This window comes from Chenopodium album, chromosome 10, assembly GCF_948465745.1.
Source record: "Chenopodium album chromosome 10, dcCheAlbu1.1, whole genome shotgun sequence".
Taxonomy (NCBI): Eukaryota; Viridiplantae; Streptophyta; class Magnoliopsida; order Caryophyllales; family Amaranthaceae; genus Chenopodium; species Chenopodium album.
Window position 1 is genome coordinate 47,057,912 of NC_137843.1, and position 14,077 is coordinate 47,071,988.

General features: G+C 31.1%; 1 protein-coding gene across 1 annotated transcript; it reads right to left on the reverse strand.

The window, feature by feature from the left end:
- Positions 1–5,984: 5,984 nt before the first annotated feature.
- LOC145565281 (uncharacterized) lies at positions 5,985–6,521 on the reverse strand. Its single transcript, XM_081625336.1, has one exon. The coding sequence runs from the start codon at positions 6,519–6,521 to the stop codon at positions 5,985–5,987; it is 537 nt and encodes a 178-aa protein (XP_081481462.1).
- Positions 6,522–14,077: the final 7,556 nt, after the last annotated feature.

Here is a 14,077-nt window from a genome sequence, read left to right on the forward strand (position 1 = left end):
TATCACACTAATTACATGTTAAAACTAACTTTGCTGACTCAACAAAGCTTACAACTAACTAATACCTCCTATTACACTTAATAAGTGTGTAATGAAAGCATAAAGATCTAGAGATTGAGTAGTAGTAATAAGGAAGATTTAATTAAAGCAAGGCAAATAGTAAAGGGAATCCACAAGGAAAAAAAATCACAAAAAACCCATAAATAACGAGCAACCATGGCAGGGAATGCGTGCATATGCTAAAGGAGTGTTGTAGTTTAATTAATAAGTTTGGTAGTTTCTTTCATATTGTTCATTGTTATAGGGAGGGGAATCAGGTTGTGGGTGTTCTAGCTAACTTAGGAGTTGTTCGAATTAAGAGTGTTATTTATTTCAATTTTCCTCCGGTCAAGATAAGTAGTGCTCTTAGGGAGTATGCTATGAGTGTACCTAGATCTTGTTTAATTTCGGAGTTGTTTTAGTTTGTTTGCACGGACTCGTCCCTCTTTTGCATGAAAAAAAAAAAACAACCAAAATAATTCACATATGAAAATAAATAGGAGAGTACAAGTTACCCTAATCAAATTATTAAGAGTGAGTTTTTTTTTTTTTTTTTTTTTTTTTTTTTTTTTTTTTTTTGTTTTTTTTGTTTTTTTGACAATAGCAAATTAACAAGAAAAACAACAAAAGCTCTAAATTAAAGTGAATACAACGGCACTTCTTTGCAATATAATTGGCCCGTAGCACCTGTTCCCTCTTAACCTTAATAATAGAACATTTCCTGAATCGTATGGCCACTATCTTAATCTCCTAAAGCATCCAAGAAATCAAGATTTCATTTCCTTGAGCACCTTTTAGAGTTTCCAGCAATATAATAACTCTCAATATAATTCACACATACCAAAATAATTTCAGCTGAATAAATTTTTGCCACATTTAACACTTCAATTGTGAACCAAGGATGTAAATAAGTCTAAAAGATCACCAAAACTAATTAGACTGATTTCTTGCATAATGAAATGAAAAAAAGATAAGTCATAAAAAACAAGAAGAATATGAAGAAGAACACTGTTAACTTTAATAAAACTGCTAATAGAGAAATATTATAATTGGTAGTAAATTATAAAGAGTTCGAAAATTTTAGATATTAAAAATTATTTATCTTCTTACAAACGACGTACAGAGCACTATTTTAGTCATTGTTAAACTATTTAAGTAATTAGTTATTAATTTTATTCATTATTAAAAATATTGAAAGTTGCAAAACAATATGTATTCATTCTAATTTTTGGTAAGGAAAATTTGCAAATTGCAGCCATTTAAAGTTCGTATTTTGCAAATTGCAGTCTTTTAAAAAAAAATTGCAAATTGCAGCCCAAAAGTTTGTATAAATTATAAATTACAGCCCGATTCAATTTTTTCATTGGTTTACATGTCGAAAAATCTCGATTAAGGTTTTAGGGGTCATTTTAAACCTTAGGGAACTGAATTAAGCTCGGAATTAGCAAAAAAATAACGTAAGTGTCTCATTTTTACAGTTTCCCACAAATCAATACATTTTTACGCAAAACGAGGCACTTGCGTTATTTTTTGCTAATTCCGAGCTCAATTCGGTTCCTTAAGGCCTAAAATAGCCCATAAAACCTTAATAAAAAAATTTTCAACATGTAAACCATTGAAAAAGTTGAATCGGGCTGTAATTTACAATTTAAATGAACTTTTGGGCTGCAATTTGCAATTTTTTTTTTAAATGGCTGCAATTTGCAAAATACGAACTTTAAATGACTGCAATTTGCAAATTTTCGATTTGGTAAATAAAATTTACCAATATTATATTGTGATTTGATTATGTCATGAATCTTTTATGACCAAACTTTAAATGGCTGCAATTTGCAAATTTTCCTTTTGGTAAATAAAGTTTACCAATATTATTGTGATTTGATTATGTCATGAATCTTTTGTGATCAATGTTTATATAGTCACTTTCACATATGGACAAACAAAAATAAAAGAAAAATATTTTTCTTTTTTTTTTTTAAAAAAAAGGAAAAAAAAAAAAAAAAAAAAAAAAAAAAAAAAAAAAAAAAAAAACCATACTGCCTTTTGGAGGAAAAAAACATGTACTATGTCGTTCTAGGGGGAAAAAAATGATTTCTGAAAGACAAAAGGATAATGTATTAGAAATTATGGAAGTATTGGCCAGCAGGCTTTGTATTTTAAAAGAGTAATTTGTAAATGAAGATTCTAACCTGGAAGGAGAAGGAATGCATGTAAATAAAAAATTGACTTTATAGTTTATACTAGTTTGTGCCCCATGTGATGCCCGGCTTGTTTATTGAATTTTAACATAAAATTTTTAATCTATATGTCAAATTTTAAAATATATCATTGACACAAAATTAGTTAGAAATTTATGTGTTGTTATGACGATTTGCTGTCTAGTAGACATGTAATGACAAATAATAATATTGTTGAAAATGTTCGATTAAATACCTAAATTAGCAAAAAATAAATTAAATTAAAAAAATGTTCAAATCATGTTGGGTTGACCCGAACCCAAAACTTTTGGCAATGGTTGAACATTTCTTGGCCCTAACCTAAAGTGACCCGATCCGAAATGACTCATGACCTGATCTGATTGACAGGTCTATAGTAATAAAATTATATGGGATTATGAAGTATATTATTTTTAGCAATAGTATATAAATGGTTGTTTTAAGTTTTGAACTATTTCCTTTGCTTACAAAATTATTATGATATAAAAAATAAATTTATATGATAATTTTTGAGAATTATAATCTCTTTTTTTTCATAAAATTATAATTAATTTGTACATGTGAAATATTGGTATTTTATCGAAAATAAAACTCTAAACTAACAATTTTATCCTAAAATCCTATCCAAATTTGATTAAAAATAAAATTAAAAACTAATTTTTATCTAAATCTATCAAACATGGTGCGACTCCTTGCGAAAAGTTGAAATGCCAAGTGTCGCTGTCTCGTGGCCTGGCAAAAAGTTTAGCTTTATATATTAGTTACTAATACATATCCCGAGCGATGCCGTGTAACTAAAACTATTTTTACTTATTAAAACTTATTTTTACTAATTCTCTAATTTTTTTTAAATAAATTAAATAACAATGTATTTTATATGTGGCTAGCCACAACATCTGGCCGCACAAAGTAACCTCTATAAACCCGACCGAGTAACCCCTGTAATACTAACCAAGTAACCTCTAACCTAACACTAACTAAGTAACATAACACTGATTGAGTAATCACTATAACACTATTCAAGTAACCCCTATAGCATTATCGAAGTAACTATGATCTTGTAATAGTTGGTGACACGGTTTGGCCAACTAGGTATAAAAGTTCATGATTAAATATATTATAAAGGAAAATTTGTCTGGAAGGGACTTATATGTTTACTCTTTTGGTTGGAAGGACCTTATATGTTCAAAGTGGTCTAAAAGGACCTTATAAGTTTGTTTTGTTGTCTAGAGGGACCTTGACGTCGGATTCCGCCGTTTGACTTTTTTTCTCTGGCATTGACTATCCACGTGCATCTCACGTGACATTAAAAAATCACCCTCCCTCTTATATTTTTCACTTTTCCCGTCCAATTCCCCTTATTTGCCTAGAATTGTTCCCCAAATTGTTCTCTCTCCTCACTAACCAGGGTGACTTAATCTAATCTATTATCTTCCCTAAATTTTTGAAGAAATACAAGCAATCATCTTTCGATTAAGTCCTTTTCGCATCAGGTAAGAACATTGCTTACCGTTTATTTACCCAATCCCAATCTTTTAAGCCTAAGTTTAGTTGTTTGGAAAATTTAGTGTTTATAATTCAATTGGTTCTGAAGTCATGTGTTGTTTTGGTTGTTGAAGCATGTTTTCGAATAAACGGAAGTTACCTAGTTTTATAGAATTTTTGGACAGAGAATATAAATTCCTTGCCACGTTTGTGCCCCTTTTTCCCTTCGTCATTGGAGACCAAAAAAAGAAAAAAATTTTGAAGTATAAAAGAGGAAATGAAAATGACAGATGAGAGAGAAGAGGATAATCATACCTGGGCCAACAAAGCTATCTCCTTTCTGACTCGAATTCAATTAGGTCGATGAGAGTAATAAGTTCTTGAATTCATTCTTCACTCCTTCATTGATTAAGCTTCAGAGAATACCAAAGGAGAGAGAAATTTAAGGGAATATAAGAGAGAGAATGAGGAATTGGAGGGAAGAGGTGAAAAAAAAGGGGATGTAATTTTTTAAAGTCACATGATATGCACGTGTCAGGTCAATGTCGAAGTAAAAAAGTCAAACATCGGAATATGATGTCATGGTCCCTCTAGACAACAAAACAAACTTATAAGGTCCTTTTACACCACTTTGAACATGTAAGGTACTTCCAGACAAAAGAGTAAATATAAGTCCCTTTTAGACAAATTTTCCTATTATAAATGGATCTTAATTTAAATAAATTTTTAAAATAAATTTGATGGTGGAAATTGAATTGAGTTATAGGATATTTATTAAAAGTTATGATCAATTTTGTATGTATGAAATGTTAGAATTTTATCGAAAATAAAACTCTACATAACAATTTTATCTTAAGAAAATCTATCCAAAAATCGCTTACTTAGCATCATATGTGTCATAATAATACTTATTTATCTCCTATGCATTTTGTATATTTTTACCGATTAAAACTTAATTTTACTGATTCTCTAATATATTTTTTAAATAAATTAAATAACAATGCATTTTGTATGCGTGCGGTTAACCACACCATCAAAGTAACTCCTATAAAAATGACCAAGTAACCCCTGTAATAATAACTAAATAATAACCTCTAACACTGACTATGTAAACTAACTATAACACTGATTGAGTAACTACTATGATACTGACCAAGTAAACCCTATAGCTAATAATGAAATAACTCTTGTAACAGTTGGTGATATGGTTTGGCTAGCTACGTATAAAAATTTGTGATCAAATATACTATTATAAAGGGATCTGATTTTAAAGAACTTTTTAAAATGAATTTGATGATGGAGATAGAATTGAGTTATAGGATGTTTATTAAAAGTTATGATTAATTTAGAATATATAAAATATTAGAATTTTATCGATAATAAAACACTATATAACAATTTTGTCTTAAAAAATCTATTCAAAAATTGCTTACTTAGCATCATAAGTGTCACAATAATACATATTTATCTCCTACATGGCGCAACACTTGGCGAAAAACTAAAATGTCAAATATCGCTGTCTTGTGATCTGGATGCGAGACTGATTTTATATATTTAGTGATATGATATGATATGTACATATAGATGAAAATGTCGGTTCTTAGATAATTCTTTCTAACTCTAAATAAATCTACTTACTTCTCTAATATTTTCTACATACTATTTTTTTTTTATTTGATACATCACATACTAGATATTTTACAAGATATATAAATATATAATTCTAGATTCTTCTAGTTACTATATTTGAACATAGTGAACTAGTAATCTAGTAGTGATAAACGATAGTATATTCAAAATTGTTTCATAAATCGTATTAACTTATAGTAATATGTAGAACATACATAAGTATATACAAAGTATGTGATATGGTATAAAAGAACAAAACAATAAAAGAACAAAACAATATCTTCTAAGCTAGAAAGAGACTATGTTCATCAAACTGACTTTTGTTTCAGACAGCTGCTTGCACATATTTTCCAAGCCACTTTCAATGCCTTCCATGACATCCGCCAACGCCTTCAGTTTCTTCACTGAAAAACACAACTTCTCGTCGTTTACAGATTTTCCTGAAACCAACTCGCGCAACACCATGTCTACATCGTTTATTTCGTTCCCACTTTCACACTTGCCTCTTCCTTTGTTCATTATCTTAGAAACAAGTGACCTTTTTGGCTTAGACACCGGCATTGACAAGAAAACCAACAGCGATTGAAAGACAGATAAGTTTATGATGCTAACACATCAAAGCGACTTGATAACTGTCGAAAGTTGACAGTCCTCTTCTCCTAGGACCTCAGAATGTAGTAGATTCAAAGACGGAAGAATATATGTGGCTTTTCTTATGACTTCTTTCCTCAAACAAGTATACGTTGCAACATTGCTTCCAATTTTCATGCTTTCTTCTCTTCGTGTAAAAGAGTTTTCAAGCTTTTTAGTGACTACCCCTTGCTGCAGCACGATCTCCTTGATCGAGCTGCAGACATTTAGTAGACTCAAGCAGCCCTTTAACAATTCGCCAACATGTTTTTCATGTTGGCGAAGTATGAGAGCTTGTTGAGTCATTGGAAGACTCAAGGCTTGGTTAATGCACCCATACAACTCTACCAGCCCGGACACACCAATACTGATGCTTTCCGACGCTGATGTTGATGCTTCTTCTATGGTACTAAGCCTATTCAGCTCGTTTTCGATTTTTTGGTTGATAGGATTTATCTTTGATGGTATACTCAATGATCTAATTTGGTGGGATTTATTCAATTCTATTGAAAAACTAACCATGATTATACTTCACTCTCTGTTTTTCATTCTTTTGTTTGGTACTTTTGCTTATGGCTCGAATATGAATTGAAGAATATGAATGAGAATATGAGATAAAACTCGAATTTTCTTATATATATAGGAGATGGTACCAACATGACATAATAATCTTGGATTGTTAATGGAAAAATACTGAGCTTGTTAAACAGATCTGGTTCCCTTGTCCCTTACTTTGCTTAGAAAAGGATTTTACAAATCTGATTATTGTTACTAATTAAAAAAAAAAAACAACTTGATTTTGATAGATATTAAGACTTATTCAATAATTTGTAAATGTTTATTTAAATAAAGCGGTGTAATAAACTAATTGAAGGTAATTGTTTAATGAAAGTTGTAATAAACTCTCTATTAGTGCTGAGACCGTTGCTCTAGGAAGGGAGCAATGGTCTGGGAAAGAGCAGACATAAAATTATGCACGAGTAAGGTTGTCTTTGTCACCTTCTTGACGAAGGTTCCACAACACTCACTTGACTTTGTAGTGTAGAGGACTAGAGGTCTTAGAAACCATTCTGACCCGAGAAAACCATCCATTTCCTACTGTATTCAACCTAATTTGACCCACAAAATTCCGTACCCAAAACTCATGTGTCACCAACTTGATCTCAACCTAAATGTGAATTTGACCCTATATTAACTAAATGCTAAACCAATTTGACATGATAAGAATTCAACTCTATATTGATTTGATCTAACTTAAACTCAAATTGACACCGTTTTGGCCCGATCGGAAATCAACACGACCAATAATAAATTGATCCAACAAATACCAAATTCAGCACGATTTGTGTTGATCCTACCTAAACTCAGCCTGATATTTAATCGACCTGATTTCAAACCCAACATAATTTCAAATCCAATATAATTTTAAGCCCAATTTATTATTAACGTTTTTTTTTAACTCAAACATACTTTGATTCGCTCGTCAAAAAAAAATGTTAAAAAAAATAAATAATAATAATAATAATAATAATAATAATAATAATAATAATAATAATAAATAAATAAATAAATAAATAAATTTTAAAAAAAACTTTGATCATATAAATGTTAAGAACTTTTTTATTGGGGGGACTAAGGGTGAACATAATACTTTTTAATTTGTAATGCACTAAAATAAAATAGGTAATTTTTTTCAATTTAATCACTTTGTTATTAGTTTATTATGTCGCGTAACTACGATCGATATGTCATCAAAATTTCGATACATTAATTAATTTAGCTTGAAGATAAAAGTTATTAATTAATTTAGCTTGAAGATAAAAGTGATACATGAATGGATCAATGAGAAAACTAATGTTTTAACAACACGGTTTGAAATTTGATACACAAATGATTTGATACTAGGAAATGATTTTAATGAATTGGATTTATTTTTACTGATTCTCTATTATATTTCTTCTTTAATGTTACTAATTTTTATAGAATTGATATTATTTTTACCAAATTGAACTTTTTTTTTTTTATACTAAATTGCACTTATTAAAGATGAATTGAACAAGACTTAACTTAATTAACAATTGTGACTTTGTTTATAGAACAAATGATGTATCTACATGGTATAAGATAAATTTCTTTAATTGTACTTTATTCGTACCCAAATAAAACTTTCATTTGTCTTTCACACATCTTTTTAAGAATGTTTGGATCGATGTGTCAAAACCAAACCGAATCGAACCGAACAAAACCATTCATTTTGAATTATAACCGATCTGATTTGATCCGAGAAACTCAACACCCAAATCCGATCTGTAACCGAGCTGAACTCAAATCGATTCGAATTTGACCCGATTTAAATTTAAACTGGCACTGATTTGACCTAACTTGAATTCAACCCGAAACCGATTTGACCCGACTGGAACTTAACCAACCGACTTGACCCAACCTAAACTCAATTCGAACCGAAATTGACCTAACAAACACTTGATTCAATCCGATTTGTTTTTTTATTCAAACTGATATTAATCTAACCAAATTTGAACCCGACCTGATTTTGACTTGACATAATTTCAAAGTTCAAACTATTTATAATTTTAAACGTTACATATTATATACCATTTTTTTTTACTCAAATATATATTAATGACACTTTATGTAACATGTCACCAGAATAACTTGATATCGACCCAATAACAAGATTAAAAAAGATAAAAAAAAAACTCAATAATTACTCTAATTTTAAAATTGTTCTTATTTGAATATTTAATTTGGTCAACCCAACCAAAATTCAGCCAAACACAAAAAGTATCTAAATCAGAATTGACCGAATACATAATCAACTTTAGTAATCAAACCAAACTTAACAGAACCAAAATCAATCGAATCGAAACCAACCCGTTCCAAAGTCATCCTCCCCGATATTAATCTAATCAAACCCGTTTTGAACCCGATTTGATTTTATCTGATCCGAATATGAACCGATTTGAAGTTGACCAGATTTGGACTTGACAGATCTTGACTCAAAATTAACCCCGCCCAAAAGTGATCCAATCCGACCCAAAGCGTGTTATAATTTTGAATCGATAAAAATCCTATCCAACTAGACTCGACCCAAACTTTATCTGGTTATCCAAATTGACTCTTTTATGTTAGGATGTTTAAAGGTGATATAAAATATACAGTACTAGCGTAAACTGGTCATGATGTATTTCGTAGGGAATAAAAAGTTAAGGTAGTGAGATTTTGTAAATTATAGGTAAATAAAGAAATTCATAAAGGTGAAATGTACTTTATATGTCATTTCGACACAAGGTTTGATTAAATGTGTGACTTTTATTTGGAGAGAGATTATTTAAAGGTGATATATATAATATAGAGTACGTACTAGTGTAAACTGGTCAAGATGAATTTTGTAGGCAATAAAAATTTAAGGTAGTGAGATTTTGTTAGTTATAGGTAAATAAAGAAATTCATAAACGTGAAATGTACTTTATATGTCATTTAGACACAAGGTTTGATGAAATGTGTGACATTTATTTACGGAGAGATGTGTAATCTTGTTGGTTAAGGTATTGTGTGAAACTTCCCGAGTCCGGACTCACAGTAACATACATAGGATGCATGGACACTTCATGTATGCGTTATTCAAAGCGCGCCTACGTAAACATATTCTGAATATGCTTGGCACTCATAGGAACTGAGAATTGACACATACGATTAAGGACAAGGAAAGTAGGGAGCCGCCAACAAGTTTTTAAGGAACTTCTAAACCGTTCACGGATCATTTAAGGCAACCAAAAATAAGGGACAACAATAGGCAACAACGATTGGCCCATGAAGGTTACACCCCATTCATAATCTATGAGATTACTAACTCCATATGGTTCGGAACCATGAAAGGAGGATCGGGGATGATGGTACGAAGTGAGTCATGGAGTCACATTCGCCCGTATTGGCCTCTACTCGATTCTTATAATGAAAAGTATTCCTGCGATCTCAAAAGGCATGCAAACAAAGATTCAATTTGCTCCAAACTATTAATAGTTACACTTGTTGAATACTAATGCAGCATATAATTATAAAATATCGTGATCACTTGATTAAACAACAAGATTAAAAAGAAACTTAAACCGGTTGTCCAAATTATCTTATTAAGCGTTATTTTCAATTACATATTCCCTTTTAACATGCAATATTATGATCAATACAATAATTGAATAAACATTAACATTGGAGACAATTTAACTATAAATCCTTAGTCAAATCAAATTATAACAACCCTAATCATGATACTGGCAACAAGAATAATAATAAGAGTAATTAACTGATTAATTACTCATTTTTCCATGTTTCCTTGAATTGCTACATCATGAATAAACAGTTAGTAACTTCAATAAAAATAAATCAAATTGAAATTAAATTAAATAAAAAGAGAGTAGATTTGGTCCAAACCCTCAATCAATTCTACGTTTCGCGCCTTAGTTTAAGGATGGAGCCTCGGGTCAATTATGGACTCCTTAGAGTGCTTAAGGGAAGTATTGTGAAAGAGTAGGGAGGCTAATATTTAGGCTAAAGAGAGAGAAGAAAGAGAGAATGATTTTTGGTGTAGGGAGAAAGAGAATGATTTTTGCTGCCCTAAAACTGGAGAAATCAGGTTCGTATTTATAGAGAAAAAGAGTTGGGTGAAGCACGGAACCCTAGAAGTGAAGCGTCGCGAAGAAAAAAACCCTAGAAAAACACCATTTCACGGTGTTAAATACCGTTACACAGTGCAGGATACCGTAACACGATGCATAGCACCATCACACGGTGTGCTTACCGTGGCGCGGTATTTTTCTATTTTCACGCGTTTTTAAAACTATGATAACTTTTAATCCGTAACTCGAAATAAGGTATATAATATATCGTTGGAAATATTATCAAGTTTACTTTCCAACCAAATTAGAATCAGGTCAAAATTTTTTGTAGATTTTAAGATATGGCCGTTTTAGTGAAAGGGTGTCGATTTTGGGCCGAGTTTAGTGTTTTGCTCATATCTTCTTCGTTTTAAATCGGAATTGGGCTTATGATATATCTTTGGAAAAATTATTGAAAGGACTATCCAACCAAATAATATTTTGATCAAAATTATAGGGCCACAAAATTAGTTTATCTCGGTTTTGTGACGTGGACACGAAAATGAAAAATAAGTTATGGTTTGGGGTAATGGGCTAAAAATTGGGGTCATTTGTGAAATGTATGGATTAAATATGGATTTAAGCACTCCAAAGATTATATACTAAACCTGACCAATAATGGCGGTGAAAGGTTGTCATCATCGGGTTTGGTTTTAGAGAGACATTTTTAGGTGTCTACACTTCATCCAAATGTCGTTTCTGTGTCGAACATCGTGTTAGACACCAACACTCATGGGACACATGAGAATATGTCTCGGACCGTATTCTACTATGATATGGGATGTTTATTTTTTATTTTTTTTAATGAGAAAATTTAAGCAAAGTAAGATAAATAAGGTAATTGTTATATAATATGAGTGCCTTCATATATAGCTCATTGTTAATATGATACAGTATGATCTAATTAGAGGACGGAATGACAATTATATGGTAAATTATTTTTTAAAAGTATATTATATGAATTTTAAATTCCCAAACCTGTGTCCCTTAGCTTATTTTAGGATAGACATTTTTTTGTATCCGTATCAATACCCGTTCTTGTGCAACCTAGACATTAACTCAATAATTGAATATTTTTGGTGAGAATTTGCCAACTTTCCCATTTATTTAGCCCAAATAGAAAGCTGAAAAGTAGGTTTGTGGGACTCGAACTCAGGATCCCTCACATATAGGCCTAGCAAGTGACAACATATCAAGTTGTATTTTATACTTGTAAAAGGTTAGTTCTGTGTCATGCACGGTTATTTTAAATAACTATTTTTCAAATTGACACTATATCAAAATTTTTGACTTTCATATGCTATATTCATATCAATTGAATGCTTAAGAACAACTATCATAGTTGAAAATAATAACATTAAAAAAATCAACATGTGTCGTTCTTGTCAAGTACTCCGTATTATTGAAGTATCCATAGAGTATTAATTGAATGGAATTCTAATCATATATTATTCAAGGAAATAACAAAAGTATCATTTGTTAATTTGATATTTGCATTTCATTGTTTAATCTTGTAGCTTCTATTACACAATTAAAAATTTAATTTGTTGTAATAACTTTTTTTTTTTTTGAGGAAATTGTAACAACTTATTTAGTACATAGTAATATGTCTTTCTTAAAAAAATAAAATTAGTCTATGTGTCATAATTATATTAAGAATATTATTTATTCGGAGTATTTTTGTGATTAAGTTTATAGCTGTCAATATGGTTTTTTTGTTTTTGAAAAGATATATCAAATCTTCTATTATACTTTTTTATGTAATTAGTACCTAATATATGTAAAAAGAATTGTTTATTTATTTTTAAATAAATAAAAAAATAAAAAAAACCTAAGTAGACAATGAGATGACACATATCATTGCAGATATATTTTTTAGTATATAATCCGTAATTATTGATTGATTATTAATTACCATGAAGGATGTAATACGTATCACAACATACTATATTTTGGGCCTCTTATTTGGGGTCATCCATCTCACATCAGCCCATCCCAGTCCTGCCACTGTAATAATGTTATGTTCGGATCAAAAGAGGGTTATTGTGGAATGCAGTCTTCACAATTATGAGTTGCATTCTTCCTAATCGAAATATTTAATACTGCAGTTGGACTTTTTGTCTTCTCTTGCAATCTCTATGAAATCAGTTATGGGCTTATGGTAGGGTATTTTTATGAGGGAATTGAAAAAAAAGGTGGAGATAGAGAAAAACACAAAAAAAAATAAAAAATAAAAAATAAAAAATAAACGAAAAGAGTCGGTGACCTAAACCTTTATGCCTTTTATCTGACGTTGGGGTTCAAGTCGGTGACATATTTCTGACGTTGAAAAAAATACCCTACCATAAAGAGTCGGTGACCTAAACATGCCATCAATTGGCGATTAACCCCAACGATCGGAGTTATAGCGGCCGAAAACCACCTTTCCTTATACCTTTTCACCCTTAAAATGGCTGGAATCGACCATAAAAACCAAGAATGAGCAATTTTGATGGTCGATTTGGCCATTAGGGTGATTTAGGCAAAAGGGGTGGTTTTGCGTGGCGGTTTGAAGGACTTGGCTGGGCTGGTTTTCGAGGAGGGGGAAGGGGTGAACGGGTAAGGGTGGTGGTCGCTCAGTTTCTCCGGTGTAAGGGTGGAAGTCGCTTGGTTTCGCGGGTCAAGGTGGGGACAATGGTGGGTTTTGGCTGGAGTTATGTTGCTAGCGGTAAGGTGGTGCGGTGGCAGGGCTGGCTGGGTTAGGGTTTCGGTTTTCTTTTTCTTTTCTTTTTATTTTTAATTTTTTAAAACTAATCAATGAGTGCCACGTGCACTTGGTTGGTCTCCCTAACGGATTACATCCAAAAATCCATTAGTTGGTGGTGAAATCAAATTTTTTTGGTTTTTTTTGTGGTGTTATAATAAAAATTTGAGATAATGTGGTGTTATAATAAAAAAATTTTAAAATTTGTGGTGTTATTTTCTAAAAAATCCTTTTTATAAATTAAAATTTTTGTTAACAATTAACTAAATTTAAAAGGTAATTTATTTTTTATTTTTTATGTTAATGTTCACCGTTAGTTACTTGATCCACCTGTTTTCACCCATAGGATGATAGATGGATGAATAGATACGGATAATGTGTTACGAGGGTGACGGACAAAGATGGGTCTAGGTGGAGCAGATTGAATGGCAAATTGATCAATGTAGGTGAAACTCCACGTGATCGAAATCCAATCTATTTCCATCACTATGATCGACGTCGAAAAGGTTGGTTAGGGTGTCTTATGAAAAAAAGAAGGTATTGCGTGCGGACGGACGCACGAACTGTTTGGTGTGGGAGGTTTGGCTGATATATTTTACTTGTTGGCTGATATGTTTCATGTGTTGGCTGATATGTTTGTTTTGTTGGATGATATGATTTTT

What these genes read in the sequence shown, in the direction of transcription:
- LOC145565281 (XM_081625336.1), bottom strand. Translation starts at nt 6,521, where the DNA reads ATGGTTAGTTTTTCAATAGAATTGAATAAATCCCACCAAATTAGATCA.